Source organism: Hypanus sabinus, chromosome 24, assembly GCF_030144855.1.
Source record: "Hypanus sabinus isolate sHypSab1 chromosome 24, sHypSab1.hap1, whole genome shotgun sequence".
Taxonomy (NCBI): Eukaryota; Metazoa; Chordata; class Chondrichthyes; order Myliobatiformes; family Dasyatidae; genus Hypanus; species Hypanus sabinus.
In genome coordinates this window covers 5,679,385-5,703,417 of record NC_082729.1, presented here as the reverse complement: position 1 = coordinate 5,703,417, position 24,033 = coordinate 5,679,385, and the positions used below count along the sequence as shown (strand labels likewise).

Sequence of the window (24,033 nt, the reverse complement as noted above, 5' to 3'; positions counted from 1 at the left end):
ATCCGTTCTGGAGACCCTACTCTTTCTGATTTTAATAAATGACCTGGATGAAGAAGTGGAGGGATGGGTTAGTAAATTTGCTGATGACACAAAGATTGGGGGTGTTGTGGATAGTATGGAGGGCTGTCAGAGGTTACAGCGGGACATTGATAGGATGCAAAAATGGGCTGAGAGGTGGCAGAAGGCATTCAACCCAGGTAAGAGTGAGGTGGTTCATTTTGGTAGGTCAAATATGATGACAGAATATAGTATTAATGGTAAGACTGTTGGCAGTGTTGAGGATCAGAGGGATCTCCAGGTCCAAGTCCATAGGACAGTCAAGAATGCTGCGCAGGTTGACTCTGTGGTTAAGAAAGCATACGGTGCATTGGCCTTCATCAACCCTGGGATTGAGTTCAGGATCCTATATGCTGCAGCTATATAGGACCTTGGTCAGACCCCACTTGGAGTACTGTGTTCAGTTCTGGTTGCCTCACTGTAGGAAGGATGTGGAAGCCATAGAAAGGGTGCAGAGGAGATTTACAAGGACGTTGCCTGGATTGGGGAGCACGCCTTATAAGAATGTTGTTTTTTTTTACACCGAGAGTGGTAAGTGTGTGGAATGGGCTGCCAGTGACGGTGGTGGAGGCAGATACAATAGGGTCTTTTTAAGAAACTCCTGGATAGGCACATGGGGCTTAGAAAAATAGAGGGCTATGGGTAACCCAAGGTACTTTCTAAAGTAAGTATATGTTCAGCACAGCATTGTGGCCGAAGGGTCTGTATTGTGCTGTAGGCTTTCTATGTTTCTATAACTCTTTGTTCAGCGCAAAGCACAGTCGCGAGCTGAACTGGCCAAACCCTGGCCTTGGGCTCCGACAACCTGACCTTTCCAATCCAGCCCGGCGCCTAGATCATCAACCAACCATCGGGTTCAGTCGCTTCTATATATGGGTCATTGGACACAAGGGTTATTAGATTAACTGGTCACAAGGGTGTAATTGGATGGCATGGGCTCATTGGACTGGAAGGGATTGACACCGTACTGCATCTCACAATAACATTTTAAAAAAACATAAAAACTCTGAACTCCAGACCAACCTCTTTCTTCACCACTGGACCCAATAAAACCCAGAAGAGGAACACTGGTTGAGTCGTTCAGAAGGAATCACTAATTCTTCAGGAAAAGATAAATGCAGGTGAATTAATGTTATATAATATTTTTTTTAAAGTAAGTGCTTTTAAAATTTTATTTTTATGTCCTATATGTTTGAATGATTTTTAAAAAACTATTTATAGATGAAGTTCAAAATAAATGTTATTATCAAAGTATATATATATGTCACCATATACAACTCTGAGATTCATTTTCCTGTGGGCATACTCAGCAAATCTATAGAATAGTAACTATATCAGGATCAACGAAAGATCAACCAGAGTGCAGAAGACAACAAACTGTGCAAATGCAAATATAAATAAATAGCAATAAATATCGAGAATGTGAGACAAAGAGTCTTCAAAGAGAGTTCATAGGTTGTGGGGACATTTCAATGACGGAGCAAGTGAATTTGAGTGAAATTATCCCCTTTGGTTCAAGGGCCTGATGGTTGAGGGGTAGTAACTGTTCCTGAACATGGTAGTGCGAGTTCTGAGGCTCCTGTACCTCCTTCCCGATGGTAGCAGAGAGGATGGTGAGGATCTCTGATGATAGATAGATACTGCTTTCCTGCGACAGGTTTCATGTAGATGTGCTCAGTGGTGGGGAGGGCTTCACCTGTGTGGTACTGGGCCGAATCCACTACTTTTCGTAGGCTTTTCCGTTTGAGGGCATTGGTGCTTCCAATGGTAAAAGTCACACAAGGCCATTTCAAAGGCGTTAAGTGATGAATATTCTTGGTATGTTTTTATTTGCACAGTTTGTTATCTTTTGCACATTTGGTTGTCTCTCAGTCTTTATGTACAAAATTTTCTGGATTCTATCATATTTTGTTATCTTTCTTGTAAATGCCTGCACCACTGCCACCAGCCCACTCGCCATCAAGGACGTGTACGCAGAAAGGTGCCAGGAAAGGGCCAGTGACATCATGAAGGATCCCACCCATCCTGCTCACAGACTGTTTCAATGAGAATGATCTTTTTTTTTACTATACAGAAGAATCCAACGCAGACAAAACACAATTCCCAAATCATGTAACAACATGGTAGCATACTGGTTTGCTTAGCGTTATTACAGCACCAGCAAACTAGGTTCTGTTCCAGCTGGCACAGGCCCAGAGCCATCAAACGCTCCACGTATGTTAACCCCATCATTTCTGGAATAATTCCCATGAACCTTCTCTAGACCCTCTCCAATGCCAGCACACCTTTTCCTTAGATAAGGAGCCCAAAACTGCTCACAATACTCCAAGTATGGTCTGACTAATGCCTTTTAAATGCTCAGCATCACATCCTTGTTTTTATATTCTAGTCCTCTCAGAATTAATACTAACATTGCATTTGCCTTCCTCACCACCAACTCACCTGCAAGTTAACCCTTAGGGAATCCTGCACAAAGACTTCCAATTCCTTTTGCACCTCTATTATTTTTTTTTCAGTTTTCTGCCCCTTTAGAAATTAGTCTATTCCATTAGTCCTTCTACCAGAATGCATGACCAAACACTACCTGACACTATATTCCATCTGCCATTTCTTTGCCCATTCTGCCAATCTGTCCAAATCCTTCTGCAGACATCCTGCTTCCTCAACACTACCTGTCCCTCCATCCATCTTCGTATCATCTACAAACTCGGCCACAAAGCCATCAATTTCATTACCCAAATCATTGACATATAATGTGAAAAGAAGTGGTCCCAATACCAGCCCCTGTGGAACACCATTAGTCACCGGCAACAAAGAGTATAGGACCACTTTAGTCCCACTCTGCCTTCTATCTGTCAGGCAACCTTCTATCCATGCTAGTATGCTTCCTGTAATACCATGGGCTCTTATCTTGTCAAGCAGCCTCATGTGTGGCATCTTGTCAAAGGCCTTCTGAAAATACAAGTACACAACATCCACCGATTTGCCTTTGTCTACCCTAGCCATTATTTCCTCAAAGAATTTCAACAGTTTTGACAAACAAGATTTTCACTTAAAGGAAATCATGCTGACCAAGGCCTAATTTATCAGAATCTTCAAGTATCACAAAACCTCATTCTTAATAATGGACTCCAACATCTTCCCCACCTCTGAAGTCAGGCAACTGGCCTATAGTTTCCTTTCTTCTGCCTCCCTCCCTTTTTAAAGAGAGGAGTCACATTTGCAATTTTCTCGTCCTCTGGAACCATTCCAGAATCTAGTGATTCTTGAAAGATCATTACTAATGCCTCTACCATCTCTTCAGCTACCTCTTTCAGAACCCTGGGGTAAGCACCATCTGGTCCAGGTGACCTAGGCCTTTCAGCTTGCTAAGCACATTCTCCTTCATAATAGCAATGGCACTCACTTCTACCTTGAACACTCTCAAATTTCTGGCACATTGCTGATGTCTTCCACAGTGAAGACAGACACAAACTACTTAAGCTCACCTGCCATTTCTTTCTCACCCATTAACACTTCTCCAGCGCCATTTTCCAGTGGCCCAATATCCATTCTTGCCTCTCTCTTTCTCCTTATATCCTTTTGGTATCTTCATTTATATTATTGGCTGGCTTATCTTCATATTTCATCTTTTCACTGCTTAAAGTTACCTTCTGTTGGTTTTAAAAGTTTTGGAATCCTTGACCTTTTCACTAATTTTTGTTATATGGCCTCTCTTGCTTCTATGCTGTCTTTGATTTCCCTTATCTCTCACAGTTGCCTCGTTTTCCCTTTAGAATACTTCTTCATCTTTGGGATGTATCCTTCCAGGACCTCTTCCCCCTTTCTCCCCACGTCACTGGTGCCAACATGCACCTCGTGGTGAAGCAGGCTCCAGAGGTGATGGCCTTCTCTCGCTCCTAGTACTTCCGTCAAATGATTTCCTTGTGAAGGAGCGCAGAGTTACACAATTACATGGGAGACTGGAGAACCAGGAGCTGTTCGAAGATGGGATCTGACAGGAGGGGTCATGAAATTGCTTCCAGTGACCACGGCCAGATGGGACTGATTTATGATAACTAGCAAAAAAACAGGAAAGTGATCACAAAATGTGCTGCCTGAAAGAACAGGGACATTCAAGGGCAGTAGGATAAATACATAAAGAATCGAATACATAAAGACAACAAAAGAAAGAGAAATGAGGGAACTGTTTAGAACCGGGGTTCCCAACCTGAGATCCATGGACCCTTCAGTTAACGGTAAGGCTCCATGGCATAAAACTGGGAACTGTCATGCTTTGTAACTTCTCGCTGTGCTTACGTTTGTTTTAAAAATACCTCGTCACCTGTGTTATGCTTGGCAACTTCAAAAAGTTAAACTAATTCAAAGAAAGACACGGGAGTCCAAAATAAGACCATAGATATAGGAACAGAATTAGGCCATTTGGCCCATCGACACTGCTTTGCCATTTCATCATGGCTGATTCATTTTCCGTCTCAGCTCCAATCTCCTGCCTTCTCCCCGTATCCCTTCATGCCTTGACTAATCGGGAATCTACCAACTTCTGCCTTGGGCTTGTACACGTTGGAATTAAGGAGATTGAGAGGGGATCTGATTGAAACATATAAGATTATTAAAGGATTGGACAAGATAGAGGCAGGAAATAAGATCCAGATGCTGTGAGAGTCCAGTACCAGAGGGCATGGTTTGAGAATAAGGGGTAGGTCATTTAAGACAGAGTTAAGGAAAAACTTCTTCTCCCAGAGAGTTGTGGGGGTCTGGAATGCACTGCCTCGGAAGGCAGTGGAGGCCAATTCTCTGGATGCTTTCAAGAAGGAGCTAGATAGGTATCTTATGGATAGGGGAATCAAGGGATATGGGGACAAGGCAGGAACCGGGCATTGATAGTAGATGATCAGCCATGATCTCAAAATGGCGGTGCAGGCTCGAAGGGCCGAATGGTCTATTTCTGCACCTATTGTCTATTAAGGACACCAAATGTCTTGGCCTCCACAGGTACCGGTGGCAAAGAATTCTACAGATTCAACAGAAATCCCTCATCTCAATTCTAAAAGGACTCCCCTCTATTCTGAGGCTGTGCCCTCCGGTCTTAGACTCCTCCAGCATAGGAAACATCCTCTCCACATCCACTCTATTGAGGCCTTTCAACATTCAATAGGTTTAATTCTTCTGAAGTCCAGCGAGTACAGACCCAGAACCATCAAATGCTCCTCATATGACAAGCCTTTCATATAACCATATAACCATATAACAATCACAGCACGGAAACAGGCCATCTTGGCCCTCCTAGTCCATGCCGAACCCTTAATCTCACCTAGTCCCACCTACCCGCACTCAGCCCATAACCCTCCACTCCTTTCCTGTCCATATACCTATCCAATTTTACCTTAAATGACACAACTGAACTGGCCTCTACTACTTCTACAGGAAGCTCATTCCACACAGCTATCACTCTCTGAGTAAAGAAATACCCCCTCGTGTTTCCCTTAAACTTCTGCCCCCTAACTCTCAAATCATGTCCTCTAGTTTGAATCTCCCCTACTCTCAATGGAAACAGCCTGTTCACGTCAACTCTATCTATCCCTCTCAAAATTTTAAATACCTCGATCAAATCCCCCCTCAACCTTCTACGCTCCAATGAATAGAGACCTAACTTGTTCAACCTTTCTCTGTAACTTAATTGCTGAAACCCAGGTAACATCCTAGTAAATCGTCTCTGCACTCTCTCTAATTTATTGATATCTTTCCTATAATTCGGTGACCAGAACTGCACACAATATTCCAAATCTGGCCTTACCAATGCCTTGTACAACTTTAGCATTACATCACAACTTCTGTACTCAATGCTTTGATTTATAAAGGCCAGCGTTCCAAAAGCCCTCTTCACCACCCTATCTACATGAGACTCCACTTTCAGGGAACTATGCACAGTTATTCCTAGATCTCTCTGTTCCTCTGCATTCCTCAATGCCCTACCATTTACCCTGTATGTTCTTTTTGGATTATTCCTGCCAAAATGTAGAACCTCACACTTCTCAGCATTAAACTCCATCTGCCAACGTTCAGCCCATTCTTCTAACCGGCATAAATCTCCCTGCAAGCTTTGAAAATCCACCTCATTATCCACAACACCTCCTACCTTAGTATCATCGGCATACTTACTAATCCAATTTACCACCCCATCATCCAGATCATTTATGTATATTACAAACAACATTGGGCCCAAAACAGATCCCTGAGGCACCCCGCTAGTCACCGGCCTCCATCCCGATAAACAATTATCCACCACTACTCTCTGGCATCTCCCATCTAGCCACTGTTGAATCCATTTTATTACTCCAGCATTAATACCTAACGACTGAACCTTCTTAACTAGCCTTCCATGTGGAACTTTGTCAAAGGCTTTGCTGAAGTCCATATAGACTATATCCACTGCCTTACCCTCGTCAACATTCCTCGTAACTTCTTCAAAAAATTCAATAAGGTTTGTCAAACATGACCTTCCACGCACAAATCCATGCTGGCTACTTCTAATCAGATCCCGTCTATCCAGATAATTATAAATACTATCTCTAAGAATACTTTCCATTAATTTACCCACCACTGATGTCAAACTGACAGGTCTATAATTGCTAGGCTTCCTTCTAGAACCCTTTTTAAACAATGGAACCACATGAGCAATACGCCAATCCTCCGGCACAATCCCCGTTTCTAATGACATATTAAAGATCTCCGTCAGAGCTTCTGCTATTTCTACACAAACTTCCCTCAAGGTCCTGGGGAATATCCTGTCAGGACCCGGAGATTTATCCACTTTCAATCCCAGAATCATTCCCATGAACATCCTTTGAGCACTCTCCTACCTCAGCAACTCATTTAAGGGGCCCAAACTTGCTCACAGTACTCAAGTGAGGTCTTACCAGTGCTTTAATAAAACCTTGACATTACATCCTTGCTTTTATATTCTAATCCTCTCAAAATGAATTTGCTTTCCTCACCACTGACTCAACCTGCAAATTAACCTTTAATGAGGGTCTAGCTTCTCATTTCCTTTAAGCAACGCGCGTACGTATGTGGTAGCATGATGACGATACCATGTATTTGAACGTATATCCCGTAATGAATATTTATATGAACAAGAAAGCTTAATCAACCAATAAGATTACTCATATATTACCTAAATACTAAATACACAACAGGAACCCCTGGTTTAGAAAAACTATTTCAGCACAATGATTTGACAATTCCAAGCTGCGAAGGTGTCTCCCTTCACAAACTGATGGAAACAGTTTTATAACAAGTTATTTTAGCTGCCTAGATCAAAATAGATTTCAGTTCTTCGATTCCGTACTGAATTCACCATAAGACCATAAGGCATAGGAGCAGAATTAGGCCATCTGACCCATCGAGTCTGCTCAGCTTTTCAACCATGGCTGTTCCTTTTTTTTAAAATCTCCTCCTCAACCCCAGTTCCCATCCTTCTCCCTGTAACTTTTGGCACCATGTCCAATCAAGAACCTATCAATCTCTGCCTTAAATACACCCAACGACCTGGCTTCCACAGCTGCACGTGGCAACAGATTCACCACCCTTTGGCTAAAGAAACTTCTCCGCATCTCTGTTTTGAAAGGGTGCTCCTCCATTCTGAGGATGTGCCCTCTTGTCCTAGACGCTCCCACCAGGGGAAGCATCCTTTCCACATCTACTCTGTCTAGACCTTTAACATTCGAAAGGTATCAAAGAGATCCCCCCTCATCCTTCTGAATCCCACAGATCCAACGAGCATTCCTTGTATGATAACCCTTTCATTCCTGGGTCAGTCATCTCAAATGGAGTCAGAAAATCAGGAGAGCCAGAGAGTTACAGTCATACAACACAGAAACAGGCCCTTCAGCCCATCTTGTTTCTGGCAACCAAGATGCCCATTTATGCTAGGTACATTTGACCCAAATAGCTCTAGATCAGGGGTTCCCAACCTGGGATCCACAGACCCCTTGCTTAATGGTATCGGCCCATGGCATAAAAAAGGTTAGGAATCCCTGATCTAAACCTTTTTTACCCATCCAATTGGATTTGAAGTGTTGGCCATTCAGCAAAGAAATGAGAAGTAATTTCATTACCAAATGATTGTTGAATTTTTGAAAGGAATCGGAATCAGGTTTAATATCTTCAGCATTAGTCACGAAAGTTGTTCCGTCTTTGTGACAGCAGCACATAATAGAGAAAAACAATTACTTAAGTACATAGATATTAAATAGTTAAATAAGTAGTGCAAAAATAGGGATAAAAAAGGAGTGAGGTTGTGTTCATGGGTTCAATGTCCTTTGGGAGAGGGGAAGAAGCTGTTCCTGAATCGTTGAGTGTGACTTCAGGCTCCTGTACCTCCTCCCTGATGGTAGGAATGAGAAGGGTCTTCAGGCTCCTGTACCTCCTCCCTGATGGTAGTAATGAGAAGAGGGGTCTTCAGGCTCCTGTACCTCCTCCCTGATGGTAGTAATGAGAAGGGTCTTCAGGCTCCTGTACCTCCTCCCTGATGGTAGGAATGAGAAGAGGGCTTATCCTGGATGATGGGGGTCCTTAATGATGGATGCCTCCTTTTTGAGGCATCACTCTTTGACGGTGCCCTGGATGCTGGGGAGACTAGTGCCCATGATGGAGCTGACATAGCTTAGAGCTCTCTGTGGCTTCTCCGCTTGGCCTCTGGAGGCTCAACCACTATGAATATTAAGGGAAAAGTCCAACGGGTTTTTGGATATTAAGGGATCCTGGGAAAGGAAGGGGATAGAAGGCAGAATAAGTTGGGGGCAGGGGCAGGGGCAGGTAATGGGTGAACCCGGTGACGGGGAAGGTGGATGGATGTGTGGGTGAGAGATGTAAGAAGGCTGCAAGGTGATTGAATTGCAAGTTCCTCAAACGTGATGCTCCCCGTGGTCAAGTGCAATTCACACGAGTACGGGCCACTTTATGACCATCCAGGGGTTCCCCTTTCATATGCCATAGACCCCTACCATTAACGGAGGGTCCACGGACACCAGGCTGGGAAGGCTTAGATCGAGCGGATAGCCAGCAACAATTCTCCAGGGTGGAAGTGACCAAAACAAGAGAGCATAACTTTAAGGGGATTAGAGGAAAGAACAGGGGCGATGTCAGGGGTAGATATTTTTAAAATGGAGAGGGTGGTGGATGTGTGGAATGTGCTGCCAGGGGTACTGGTAGATACAAATACATCAGGGACATTTAAGAAACTCTTAGATAGGTACACAATGGAAGAAAAGCGGAGAGCTTATGTGGGAAGAAAGTGTCAGATTAATCTTAGAGTTGTTTAAAGGGCTGGCACAACATTGTGGGCTGAAGGGCCTGTACTTTGCTGAGGTATGCCTAATCTGTCCTCAAACTTCTCCATCTCCAAGTCCCTCACCTCTTTAGAGTTTTATTAAAATCCTTCTCTTTGAACACGTCTTCCATCAAATGGACTCTCATTTCCTTCATGATTCCGCTGTCAATATTGACCGTAAAGCCATAAGATTTTGAAGCAGAATTAGGTCACTTGGCCAATCAAGTTTCCACTGCCAATGGCCAATCTTGTGTGCTAATGCTCTTCTTAATGGCAAGTATTGTCCCATCATCCAGGCCATGCCCTCTTCTCATTGCTACCACCAGGAAAGAGGTACAGAAGCCTGAAGGCACACACTCAACAATTCAGGAACAGCTTCTTTCCCTCCACTGTCTGATTTCTGAATGGGTGTTGAACCCATGAACACTACCTCACTATAGATTACACAAAATATGCTGGTGATATTAAACCTGATTCTGACACTGTAATATGCTTGTCTTGCTGATTTAACACAATTCAGAACAATTATTTTGCTCTCCTCTGCACATGAATCTATCAACCTCTGCCTTAAATATACCCAATAGTCTGGACTCCTCAGCCACCTGTGGCAACAAATTCCACAGATTCACCACTCTCTGGCTGAAGAAATTCCTCATCTCAGTTCTAAAAGGACACCCTTCTATTCTGAGGCTGTGTCCTCTGGTCTTAGGCACTCCCATCATTCTCTCCACATCCACTCTATCGAGGCCTTTCACCATTCGATAGGTTTCAACGAGGTCATCCCTCATTCTTCTGAATTCCAGTGAGTAGAGGCCCGGAGCCGTCAAGTGCTTCTCATCTGACAAGCTTTTCAATCCCAGGATCATTTTCGTGAACCCCCTCTGAACCCCCTCCAGTGTCAGCACATCCTTTTTAACAGAGTTGAAAGGAGACACAAAGCACAGGAATATCAGAATCAAAAGAGCATGGGACAAAATGAAGATAATGGTCAAAGTCGGAAAATTCAGATTTAGATCTATTTTCAGATACATCGAGACATACTGTGAACTGTACCATTTGCATTAACAACCACAACCTAAGGATATACTGGGGGCTGTTCGCAAATGCCACCACACATTCTGGCCCACCATGTTCAGCAGAGGGACCGACAACAACAAAACAAGCCCCTTAACCTGCCCTCCCACCCACCCACACAGACAGGCCTCCCAGCCCCAGCTGCCTCTAGGCCTCTGACCTTCAGTCCTAGCTTAATCATGTTAGAAAGGCCAATGGTTCTAAAGAGAGCAAAGATATCCAAGTACTCAGGAAGCTAGGGTCACCATTCAACAAACACGACTGTCTGGGAAGAAAACTGTGGCACGGTAGCGTAGTGGTTAGCACAATGCTTTACAGCACGAGTGATCCGGGTTCAAATCCTGCCGCTACCTGTAAGGAGTTTGTACGCTCTCCCCATGATCTTGTGGATCTTCTCTAGGTGCTCGGGTTTCCTCTCATCGTCCAGTGACGTACCAGTCATTGTAAATTGTCCTGCAATCAGGGTTAAATCAGTGTTTGCTGGGCAGCGTGGAAGGTAGGGCCGCAAGGACTTATTCCGGGGTGGGGTTGGAGGTGGAGGTGTTTATAAGTATGCACAGGTCAGAATCATCGATTCCGCTGGTAAATCACCAAGTTGTGTCTCATATTAGTTCTCTTTCGCGCACGGGGGTTCCCACTACCTATTAAATGCTCCCAAAGCCGTGCGCCTCAAATAGCCTCTGACAACCAAGTCCAGCTCCTGGCCTTCATGTATGGCTTAGCTACTAAACCCGGCAGAACTGTTTCTACTGACGGGAGAAGGGGCAATGGCAGGTTACCGGCACCTTAAAACCTGTTGCTTCAGGCAGATGGGGCTCGTCAGCCGTAATTGGCAGCTCATCTCGATGGAAAACTCTGAACTCAAAACTCCACTGCCTTGTGGCTGTAGCCACTCATGGGCGAAGCCTTTGGGAGTAAACCCCAAGGGAAAAGTCTGGAGTTGGAATCCTCAAGGCAGTCCTGTGTTGTGTTCAGAACTGACTGGCAACTCCTGGTGCTAAACTGTCTCGGTCTCTGCTGCTCCTTTGGGTTCATCACATGCGAGGAGAGTGGGAGTCTGCTACATGGGCAATGGCTTCTTCTCCATATCCTACCGCCTGGCTTGCCTACTTAGATAGCTAGGATACAACATCACTGGTCGACCTTGACCAACTGAGCCCTCGCAGGTAGACACCAGAAGTCCAAGATCTATGCTGATTGGAAATAACACACTGTCAATCAATACTGGCAATTATTACATGTGTATAATAACTACATATAATTAATATACAATAATTTACAGTTTTTATTATGTATTACAATGTCCTGCTACCACAGAACAAATTCCATGACTCATGTTGGTAATAGTAATCCTGATTTTGATATGCAGGTAGAAGGAATTAGTTTAATTTGGCACTGTGTTTGGCACAGATTTCATGAACCAAAAGGCCCCTTTCTAAGTTGGTTCTATGTTCAAAGTTAGTCTATGTCTTTAAACAGAGGTCCTGCAAGACTGTTATCCACTGAAGTGTGGGCCCTCAGAAATGGAGGTCGTCGTTACTCGTTTGAAGTTCCTCAAACATGACAAGGTCACTGACAGAGTGGAAAATATTAAACAAATTCGTCTCCAGGCAAAGACACAGATAGATCTGTGGCACTGACCTCAAGCGCACAGGGCTGAGCTTCCTGAGGGAGGAGACGATACTAACACTGAACTAAGTGGAAATGTCAGACGGCAGAGTGTGTTGATAGACCACAGATGTGTCGCGGCTGAAAACAAAGGCCTGGACATAACTCCCGTAAGGGCACTCAATGACATGTTCCATTTCAAGCCCTCTCAGAGGGACCGAGATTCAACTGGGAGGGCTCTTTGAGCAGGTTTGGAACAGACACAGCAAATCCCGGAGCTAGTTATGAAATGATTAGGAGTTTCCTCGGAGTTAAATTAACTCTGGCAATTCAACTGACCTCCTCCCACGGAGTCACACAAGGCAGGGAACAGGGTCAGCCAAATCAACATTTCAGATTGTTTAATGTCATTTGCAGAATGCAAGTGTAAAGGAGAAGAAAATAATTGCTACTCCAGATCCAATGCAGCTTAAAAAACACTACAAGATGAAGAACAATAAAAAAAATGCAATACAGGTGGCCCCCATTTTTCGAACGTTCGCTTTACGATAGCTCGCTGTTATGGAAGACCTACATTAGTACCTGTTTTCGCTAACCGAAGAGGATTTTCGCCTTTACGCAAAAAAGATGCCCGCTTTATACGTGTGTTTACCCCGAGAAAGACTACCATGACCGTGAAGCCTTGTGCGGGCAGTTGTTTGCGTATGCGTGTATGTGTATGCACGTATATACGTATACGTGAACATGCGTAGGCGTGTACGTGCTGATTTTTTTTTCTCCAAATTGATTTTGGCTCACTGTCTTCCCGAGTTTGATAAGTGAAACGACACCATACATACAATATTTCTACTTTATATAGGGTGTATATTTATCATATCATTCCTGCTTTTACTGTATGTTCATGTTATTTTAGGTTTTATGTGTTATTTGGTTTGATTTGGTAGGTTATTTTTTGGGTCTGGGAACGCTCACAAATTTTTCCCATATAAATTAATGGTAATTGCCTCTTCGCTTTATGACATTTCGGCTTACAAACGCTTCGAATAGCGGAGGAAACCTGTAAATATAAACTCATAAGATACCTAATTTAGAATGATTGTATGTCCATAAAGTGAAGTTAGGCACAAATGCCTGTATGCAAGGGGACTCCGACAGGAAGTGAGGTCGTGGTGGTTGGGGCTGTGGTATGTTAGGTTATCTGGGCGGGGGGGGGGGGGGGGGAAGTGTTGATCAGTCTGGCGGCTTGGGGAAAGTAACTGTTTTTGAGTCTGCTGGTCCTGGCTTGGATGCTACACAACCTCCTCCCTGAGGAGAGTGGGACAGGCAGTCCACGAGCAGGGTGGGTGGGATGTTTCTGGTCCTTTCTGTACACCTGTCCTTGATGACACATTGGCAGCTTTGTCTAACCATTGTACAGCCAGAATGAATCCTTTCACAGAACTTAAAATGGTATAGCACAGTACAGGCCATTCAGCCCACAATGCTGTGCTATCTCTTTAATCTACTCTAAAATCAATTTAACCCTTCCCTCCCATATATCCTTATAAAGGATACCTTTAGCAAAATCAACACCATATCCAGCCACATCAAGTTTACGAAGAAAAGAGAAAGTAAGAACTGACTCACACTGCTGGATGAACTTGTCATGAGAAGGACAGACAGTACATTAGAGACATCTGTCTACCAGAAGGATAAGCACACCCAGACCAAGTATTGAAGTGTTGTCTTCAGTGGCAACTTCTATGTACTGCCGTTGAGGAAGAGGTATGAAAGCTTGAAGACCCACACTGAACGCACAGACCAACTACCACAGCAACCACCCAGTCCGCCACAAGAAAAGATGCATCCACACCTTACTTAAGGGAGCACAAACACACTGCCGCACTACCAAACTTCAGACCAGAGAAGAGAAGCACTTATTAAAGTGCTCCGGAACAGTTACCCACGGAATTTCATCAGCTGTTTACTGAGGAGAGAGGGTCGGGCAGATCTTCTCAACGTGCATTGAAACCTGCGACCTTGCCCTATATCAGGGATATCTCAGAAATGACAGCTCGACTCTCGAACCTCAAGGCATCACAATCACTCACAAACCAACAGTGACCAAGGACCAAGGTACCAGTAAAGACAGCCGACAAAAGCATCCTGGTGTGCAGGAGCACCTGTGGAGACTGCGAAAGAACTACATCGGCCAGACAGGACGTAAGCTCTTAACTCACTTATGGGAACACAAACTGGTAATTCAAAGACATGATCCACTGCCGCTGATCTCGGTATTTGAAGACCGAGAACACCACGTCAAACTGGGACACCGGGGAGGCTCTGACACAGGCAAACATGAAGCAGGCATGAGAATTTTTAGAAGCATGTTTCTCTTCTGATAACTCTGTAAACAAACTGATCAAAATTGACACCATCTACAAACCCCTAAGACCCAAAGAAACGTGAGTCAATAGAATTCAAAGGTCAACTGAAGGGGGTAACTAGTCTGGACCAAGGCAAACAAATGGAGGGGGGGCTTATTAAAGTGAGCACTCCCAGAGAGGAACACCAACAATCGCACTCAACCAGTGATGAAATACTTGCAAGCCAATTGCCTAGCTCGGTGAACACCACAACATCAGATATATCCTTCCTAACTTTCTTAAATGTCCCTAATATATCTATCTCTGCTATTCCTTGCCAGCATGTTCCATGCACCTACTTTACTCTGTAAAAATACAACATCTACTTCCCCCCCATACTATCCTCCAATCACCTGAAAATGATTCCCCCTCACGTTAGCTATTTCTGTCCTAGATGGATCTCGCTAACCACTCAATTGCCCTTCCTGTACTCCTCTATTAAGTCACTCCTTATCTTTTTTCGCTCCAAATAGACCATACTCGCTCAATCTTATCTCATTAGCTAAGCTTTCTAATCCAGGCAGCATCCTGGTAAATCTCCTCTGAACCCTCCACATCCTTCCTATAGTGAGGAGAACAGAACTAAGCACAATACTCCAAGTATTTTCTTTCTTTCCATCTGTCTTCTCTTCCCACATCACTACTTTTCCTCAGTTTCAGAAGCCCTGACTTGAATGCTTCCTCTCCAACTACTTTGGGAATTAGTCCTTAGTCTCCTTTCCCTAGCGTTATGAAATACTACACATCCAGGATGTGCAACTCGGGCAAAAAAGGTGAAATGTTTTCAGGCATGAGCAAAACGGACAAAGAGCACACCAACTACTCCAGTCACGTAGAACAATATCCAATCAGCCATAGTTTTCTATCAATACAAGAGATTCAGCAAATGCCACTTATCTTAAGGAAGGCACCGAAAAAAGCTGGAGGAACTCAGCAGGTCAGGCAGCATCTATGGGGAGGAATAAACAGTTGATGCTTCAGCCTGTGACACTTTCATCAGGACCAGAGAATAAGAGGTGATTACCAAACTGATGGCATGAACATTGATTTCTCCTTCTGGTAATCAAATTTTCCCCTTCCTCCTTCCCCTCCCACTAACCTTTTTATTCTGGCATCTTCACCCTTCCTTCTCAGTGCTGAAGAAGGGCCTCGGCCCAAAACATCGAGTGTCTGTTCATTTCCGTAGAGGCTGCCTGATCTGCTGAGTTCTTCCAGCATTTTGAGAGTGTTACAGAGGGAATTACTTTCCCTCCCTCCTTCTCTCTCTTTCCATTCCACACTCTAGTTACCCTCTCACCCCTTCTCTTCTCCCTACCGGCCTATCACCTCCCTCTGGTTCAAAACAAGTAATATAACAGGACCTCAAAAGAGGCATTAAATGGCACAAGCCTGTTGAAACCTGTTGAATGTTGAAAGGGCCTCAAAAGGGTGGACACAACCTCAGAGTAGAGGGACATCCTTTTAGAATGAAGATGAGGAAAAGAGTGGTGAATTTGTGGATTCACCACTCCTTCAGCCAGAGAGTGGTGAATTTGTGGATTTTGTGACCACAGGCTGCTGTGGAGGCCAACTCAGTGGGTAGATTTAAGGCAGAGGTTGATAGATTATTGACTAAGGGCATGAAGGAATATGGTGAGAAGGCAGGAGAGGGAAAATGAACTGAAGTCCACAGAGTCCATCTCCAGACTCTTAATTCAGCGCAGAGTGGAACAGCGAGCTGAACCAGCCTGTCCCTCGCCCCAGTTCCCAACAACCTGACCTGCCTAGCACCTAAACATCGGGTTCAGTTGCCTTGATACACCATGGGGCCTGGACCCCACTGCCTCGACTTGGCCTGTACCCAACCTCTCCAATTCCACCCTGCGCTTAAATCGATCGAACCTCGGGTCTTCGCCGACGGGCCCACTGCCTCACCCCAGCTCTGCCACGTCGAAGGTCCAAAGGGAAGTTACAGACTATCGCTCATGGTGATCGCTTAGCGGAAGTAGAGTGATTAAACAGAGTACTTAGCTGTTCTCCTCGTTTCACTGGCCACCAGCCAGAAATCGCTGAGATTCACCAGCGCCATCTTAAACCAGACTCACCGCCTTCCCCAGCACATCAGAGGTTGGCGATGCAAATGACACAGTTCACTGTTTGCTTCAACATTTTAATGTACTGTACATGACAAATAAAGCAATATTTTAAAATCTTTAATCTCATTTAAAGGCATCAAGTTATCCAGCATGGAGTTAGGCCCCTCAGCCTAACTAGTCCATGCCAACCAAGATCTTCCATCCCAGCTAGTTTCACTTGGGGCACCACCATGGCATAGCGTTAAGTTCAAAGCTACAACAGCTTAGGGGGTTGGGGTTCAGAGTTCAACTCCACTTTCCCCTGTAAGCACGTTCCTCCCCATGTGTCTGTGTAGGTTTCCTCTGGTGCTCCCCATACCAGTAGAAAATACAAGAACATCAGGACTCACACCATCAGGCTCAAAAGTCACTCCCCCTCAACCAACAGGCTCCCATTTTGGTCTCCAATTTTGAGGAAGGACGTTCTTGCTATTGAGGGAGTGCAGCGTAGGTTCACGAGGTTGATTCCCAGGATGGCGGGACTGTCATATGTTGAAAGATTGGAGCGACTGGGCTTGTATACACTGGAATTTAGAAGGATGAGATGGGATCTGAATGAAACATATAAGATTATTAAGGGATTGGACACGCTAGAGGCAGGGAACATGGAAACATGTTCCCGACGTTGGGGGAGTCCAGAACCAGAGGCCACAGTTTAAGAATAAGGGGTAGGCCATTTAGAACAGAGTTGAGGAAAAAATTTTTCACCCAGAGAGTTGTGGATCTATGGAATGCTCGGCCTCAGAAGGCAGTGGAGGCCAATTCTCTGGATGCTTTCCAGAAAGAGTTAGATAGAGCTCTTAGAGATAGCGGAGTCAAGGGATATGGGGAGAAGGCAGGAACAGGGTACTGACTGTGGATGATCAGCCATGATCCCATTGAAAGGTGGTCCTTGCTCGAAGGGCTGAATGGCCTACTCCTGCACCTATTGTCTATTGTCTTGTACCAAAAGGGGATAACTACACTCACTTGCCCATACATTGAGATATTCCCACAACCAATGATCTCACTTTAAGGACTGTTTAAATCTCATTACCTCACGTTCTCGATATTTATTGCTACTTATTTATATTTGTGCTTGCACAGTTTATTTTATTCTGCTCTCTGGTTGATCTTTCATTGATCCTGTTACAGTTACCATTCTATCGATTTGTTGAGTCCGCCCACAAGAAAATGAGTCTCAGGGTTTTTTGGGGTGATGTACATGTACCTTGATAATAAAAGTTACTTCACTTTGAACTTTCTTTCATCAGAATCAGATTAGTATCACCTGCCTGTCTCGTGAAATTTGTTAACTTAGCAGCAGCGGTTCAATGCAATACATAATATAGAAGAAACAAAATAATAATTAAGTAAATCAATTACAGTACACACATATTGAATAGAATAAAAATTGTGAAAAAACAGAAATAATGTATATTAAAAAAGTGAGGTTAATTGGTCATTATAAGTTGTCCCGTGATTAAAAATTGGCGGGGTGCTAGGCAGCATGGCTCAAAGGGACGGAAGGGGCTGTTACTCGCAGTATCCCAATAAACAAATAAATTAAATTTGCTAGCAACGATGCTGGCCGTTGGGTGATTCTCACGATCAATTTGAATTGACCTTACGATTGGGTACATAAACAGTGAGTCACTAAGAGTTAAAGGTCAGTATCAGTAGTCAGGTAAGACAGAGACGTTCAAGGCAATGCAATAACAAGGCAGCCACACTGACGTGCACACAGTGGCCACTTTATTAGGACCTCCTGCACCTGATAAAGTGGCCACCGTGTGGACGTTCATGGTCTTCTGCCGCTGTAGCCCGTCCACTTCAAGGTTTGACGTGCTGTGCGTTCAGAGATGCTCTTCTGCACACCCCTGTTGTAATGTGAGGTTTTTTGAGTTACTATCACCTTTCTGCCATCTTGAAACAGTCTGGTCATTCTCCTCTGACCTCTCTCATTAACAAGGCATTTTCGCCAACACAACTACTACTCACTCAATGTATTTGTTCTTTTTCCCCTCCACACAGTTCTCCATAAACTCTAGAGACTACTGTGCATGAAAATCCCAGGAGATCGGCAGTTTTTGAGATACTCAAACCACCCTGTCTGGCACCAATGATCATTTCACGGTCCAAGTCACTTAGATCACCTTTCTTCCCCATTCTGATGTTTGGTCTGAACAGCAACTGAACCTCTTGACCATGTCTGCAAACTTTTACTCATTGTTGCTGTCACATGATTGGCTGATTCGATATTTTCATTAACAAGCAGGTGTTTAGGGGTAGCAGGGTGGAAATATATCTCTACCAAAGAATTTGGAACACACTCCTTTCTTGCCTGCATGTCACCCTTGGGCAAGGTGTTATCACCTGCTTAACCCAATCTCCCCCCCTCCCCCCCACACCCGATCAGGGTCACATAAAGCCATGGGATGGTCGTATGAGCGGCTGGTACACATCACAAGTCCTGGCTATGTGACCACTAACGCCAGGCCGACAACCCCTGCAGAGTATTGATAATGGCTGGGGTCACCCGTCTTGTAAAGACACTGCCCAGAAGAAAGCAATGACAAACCACTTTCTGTAGAAAAATTTGTCAAGAGCAATCCCCCTACGTCATATGACACGGCGCATAATGGTGATGTCATAGGACACGGCGCATAATGACAACAAAGAATGTGGCAACTAGTTCACATACAGCAAGCTCCTACAAACTTACGAGGGCTAGAATCTAGACCATGATCACCCACGTCGTACGACACGGCTCATAACAGGTGTACCCAGTAAAGTGGCTATTGCGTGGACAACTCATTGCCTTGACAGCCACAAAGCTCCTGAAATTACAAAGATCACCTCAGACTGTACCTTGGGAAGGTCTGTGCTTGTGTGAAGGCCAAGATGCTTCTAACTTACTGGGCATTCATTTAGACTTCCGTCCTCAACATGGCGGCAGGGAGAGGTGCAAACTCCTTCTCCCATTCATTCGGCTGCCGGTAATAATGCAATTCGGGTCCAACGAGTGATCTCGGTGCGTTGGATGCCTGAGCACAAGGAGTTCCCGGAAGAATAAATTACCTGCAAATTGGAAAGCAAATGGATTTTAAAGGCAACAAAAGTCACATTAAACATCGAGCACTACAGCACAGAAAGAGGCGGTGAGGTGGTGGGAGGGGGTGACGAGGAGGGTGAGGGGAGTTGGGATGGGGGCTGATGGGCATGAGTGGGGAGGGGTGGGGTGATCGGAGGGGTGGAGGGTGAGGTGAGAGGCAGTGGAGTGAGGGGTGAGGGGAGGAGAGGAGAGGTGGGCAGGGGCGAGGGGTGAGCAGGGGGAAGAGGAGAATGAGAGCTCGGAGAGTGTGGCAGAGGAGACAGGAGGAGTGAGGAGAGGGGTAGGGAGTGGAGGTGGGTTGAGAGTGGGAGAGAGGGTGAGTGAGGATAGGGGTTGCGAGGGCAGAGGGCAGCGAGGCGGGTGAGCGACAGGGGTGAGCAAGGGGGGGACTGAGCAGGGGTGAGTGGGAGAAGGGGGTACAGAAGGAGAGGGGAGGCGTGAGATAGGGAAGGGAGGGAACGAGGGGTTTGAGTGAGGATGGGGCAGTAAGGGGTGGGGGAGTGAGGGGAGAGTGGGAGAGGAGAGGGGAGGGGGGAGGGGTGAGGGACGGGGAGGGAAAATGAGGGAGGGGGTGGGGGTGAGTGAGGGGAGGGGTGAGTTAGGGAAAGGGTGTGAGGATAGAGGGGAATGTGGGGGAGAGGGAGAGGGGAGATAGTGGGGTTAGCGGTTGAGGGGGGAGAGTGGGGGTCGGCGGTTGGGGAGAGAGTGGGGGTTAGTGGTTGAGGGGGCGGAGAGAGAGCGGGGACAGGGGTGGAAGAGGAGGACAGGGGTGAGCGAGGTGGAGCAGGGGATAGGGAGAGGTGACGGGTGAGTGAGGGGCAATTGGGGGCAGTGGGCAGTGAGGGGACAGGGAGTCAGGGAGGTGCAGAGCTTGAGGCAAGGAGGTGGAGAGGGGATTGGGGGGGTCAGGGAGGTGGGGAAGGGAATGGGGAAATGGGGGGACTGAGGCAGAGGGAGTGATTGAGGCGGAGCGGGGAAGTGAGGCAGCAGGGTTGGGGGGAGTGAGTCAGAGAGGGGTCATGAGAGGGTGGGGGAGAGGGCACAGGGGGAGTGAAGGGAGAGGGTACAGGCGGAGTGAGGGGAGAGGGTACAGAGGGAGCAAGGGGAGAGGGTACAGGTCGAGTGTGTGGGAGAGGGTACAGGGGGAGAGAGGGAGAGGGGATGGGGGAATTAGAGGGGACAGGGGGAATTAGAGGGGACAGGGGGAATTAGAGGGTACAGGGGGAGTGAGGAGTACAAGGGAGTGAGGGGGAGGGAGAGAGTACGGGGGGGGGGGGAGAACACAGGGGGAGTGAGGGAGAGGGTACAGGGGAGAGAGGGGAGAGGGGACGGGGAGAGAGGGGAGAGGGGACAGGGGGAGTGAGGGATGCAAGGGAGTGAGGGGGAGGGAGAGGGGACAGGGGGAGTGAGGGGACGGGGAGGGAGAGGGGACAGGGGGAGGGAGAAAAGACAGGCGGAGTGAGGGAGGAGGAGGAGTGGAGGCGTGAAGGGAGAGCGGAGAAGCCACACACAATGAAATGCGACATCAACAAGAGAGCGGCCCCGTCGTCTCTCGGAGCTGGGCTCGGCGCCGCCGCTCCTCGGGCGGCCGGACAGCGGCTTGTCCCGGACGGGCGTGTGGGCTACAAAGAGTGGCGAGTACTCCCGCACCCTCTGCCACTGCTGGCAGCCGGAGCGCCCGGGCTTTGCTCTCCCGTTAGCCGGCGGGGAGCGGAGCGGGGCCGCGGCTACTTACTTTCACCGGGAGAGGTAGATGCGGAATCCGTCCCCTCAACGGCGCGGCTCAAAGCTTAGATTTCAGTCAGTCTCCGCCATGTTACAGGACTGCGCAGTGAAGGACAGACGGAGGGAACGAAGGAGAGAGAGAGAGAGAAAAAGAAAGAAAGAGAGAGACACCCCCCCCCCCCCATTTGAATGTGTCTCCTAAAGTACAAAGGCTGACACCGCACGACCCCTACTGATGGAAGCCGGCAAGGGCCCGGGCGGCGGAGAAAGCAGCGAGCGGGGGTGGTGGGGGGTCCCGTTCCTCGGCACCGCCTCCAGCTCCCCAGCCGCTGCTCGCCGGCTCGCCGGCCCGCCCGGCTCCGCCGTCCGGGAACAAGTCGCTCGCGTCCCCCAGCCCCCAAGTCCTGAGGCAAAGGGGAAAGACTTTTGCGCCGAAGAGAAACTTTTCTGTCTGTCTGTTCAACGCAGTGGTTGGGGTTTTGACCTGAAAGTCACTGTTTCGAGCAGAGGTGTGAGCACTGTTCAACTGCACCAAGGGGGTGATAAAAGTGACTGAATTGTAGTTTTTCTAGTGCTGTTTTCACTGTATAATTTGTTTTTCTGTGCTGTTTGAGCCTACGCCACCTGCGATCTGATGTAAGCGTGTGTTTCCTTGTACCTGTCCTGTGCACACGACAGGAAATTCGACTTGAAGCCGTTCCTCTGAATACAAACACAAGGTCTGCAGCTGCTGGAAATCTTTTCCATAGATCCTGCCTGGCCTGCTGAGTTCCTCCAGCATTTTGTGTGCTTTGCCTTAATCTGAATACACAGAGCAACTAAGATTTTGCTTCCTAAATATTTTTGGGTGGGTGTATCTAATGGATTCTGGGGCTGCTGATCATGAAAATCACCATGAAATTTCCCTATCACGCACTATTTCTTGAAAATGCCTATATGTCTCATTTAAATTCATAATTCAAGACAGAATAATTGACTCCAGGATTGAGGAAGGCATTTTTTTGTTGTTGTTGTTGATCCACAATGACAGGCAATTGAAGAACTTCTGTGGGACCGGAGAAAATCACACAGAAGGCATTCGAGGATGTTGTTGACTGGTAGCGTAGTGGTTAGCACAACGCTTTACGGCAGTGGTGACGCAGGTTCAATTCCCGCCACTACCTGTAAGGAGTTTGTATGTTCTCCCCGTGACCACATGGGTTTCCTCCCAGAGTTTAAAGTCCCACCAGGCTGCAGGTTAATTGGTCATTGTAAACTGTCCCATGATTAGGCTTAAACTGGGGGATAGCTGGACAGTGTGGCTCAAAGGGTTGGGAGGACCCATTCCACGCTGTAGCTCCATAAATAAATAAATAAATAAATAAAAAAATTTCTTGGCGCCTACAGGCAGCTGGTTTGACAACATGCCGCAAGCACACGAAACCATGAAGTGCAACATGCCACTAAAATTCATTTTCTGCATTCCCATTTAGACTTCCCTCCTGCAAATCTCGGCACAGTCAGTGACGAGCACGGTGAAAGGTTTCACCAGGACGTTGCGGTCATGGAGAAACGGTATCAGGGAAACTGGAATCCATCAATGCTGGCTGATTATTTTTGGACACTTATGCAATAAGCCTTTATACAAATGAAAATCATCAACAAGACATTTTTAGCTTATTTGAATTATTGCAAAGCATCAGTATCGTTATGCGAATAAATGGGTTATATTCAATAAAAGTTCATTTCTTTTTTCTCCAAATTCCTACATGATACAAGTAGTCTGACATTATACTTGTGTTCAGCTTCAAGCGGTCTATCACAAACAAAAATATATTCTGAGGAAGCAACACTTCTGAAAAAAATTCAGTGATACTAGGAGTGGAAAGAGGCTTATCGGCCTTCGAGTGTGCCTCGCCCGATGCAATTTTAGTCGCAGTTTCTCCCTCTCCCTCCATCATCATCATCGTGTGCTTAGTCATATGACATAAGTGATCTTGGTCTTTGGCAAATTCTTCTACAGAAGTGGTTTGCCATTGTCCACTTCTGGGCAGTGTCTTTACAAGACAGGTGACCCCCAGCCATTATCAACACTCTTCAGTGGTTGTCTGCCTGGCGTCCTCAGCCATCAGGCTCCTGAAGTAGCGTGGACAACTTCACTCACCTCAACACTGAACTGATTCCACAACCTATGGTCTCACTTTTAAGGACTTGACAACTTATGCTCTTAATATTATTTATTACTGATTGTGTTTTTCTATTTGTATTTGCATAATGCCTCTCATTTTGCACACTGCTTGCTTGCCCATCTTCGCTTGTACATAGTTTTTCATTCATTCTATTTCTTTGTTCTACTCGGAATGCCGAGTTCAAAATTTCGAAGTACGAAGTCAGTTTATTATAAAAGTACATCTTCTTTTTTGGCTGTCCATCAATTTCGATGTTGACTGTGCTGAGAGTTTAGTCTCTACAGGCACGCTCATGGGCCACAAGACCAGCATTGAAACTGCTCCAACACGCCTTGCACAGTAATAAGACAGACGGTGTCGTGCCCCCACCATACAGTCTCTCTGGGCTTCCAGATCTGATGCTAAGTGGTACACAGGAGTGTTACAGACTTAGCGGATAAGGAGGCTGCCACGC

General features: G+C 46.1%; 1 protein-coding gene across 7 annotated transcripts in view; it reads right to left on the bottom strand.

The window, feature by feature from the left end:
- Positions 1 to 21,568, bottom strand: part of LOC132380423 (polycomb protein SCMH1-like) — a 211,319-nt gene extending 189,751 nt beyond the window's left edge. For 2 of the 7 annotated variants that reach the window (XM_059949208.1, XM_059949209.1), the window contains exons 1-2: positions 21,422 to 21,568; positions 19,491 to 19,652 (exon numbers count right to left, since the gene is read on the bottom strand). In XM_059949208.1, the coding sequence (XP_059805191.1) occupies positions 19,491 to 19,556 (66 nt within the window). In that variant the 5' untranslated portion in view covers positions 19,557 to 19,652; positions 21,422 to 21,568. Of the gene's footprint in view, positions 1 to 1,080; positions 1,102 to 19,442; positions 19,653 to 21,421 lie in introns of those variants that run through there. The other 5 variants (XM_059949211.1, XM_059949213.1, XM_059949210.1 and 2 more) reach the window with 4 other exon arrangements.
- Between the last annotated feature and the right edge of the window lie 2,465 nt (positions 21,569 to 24,033).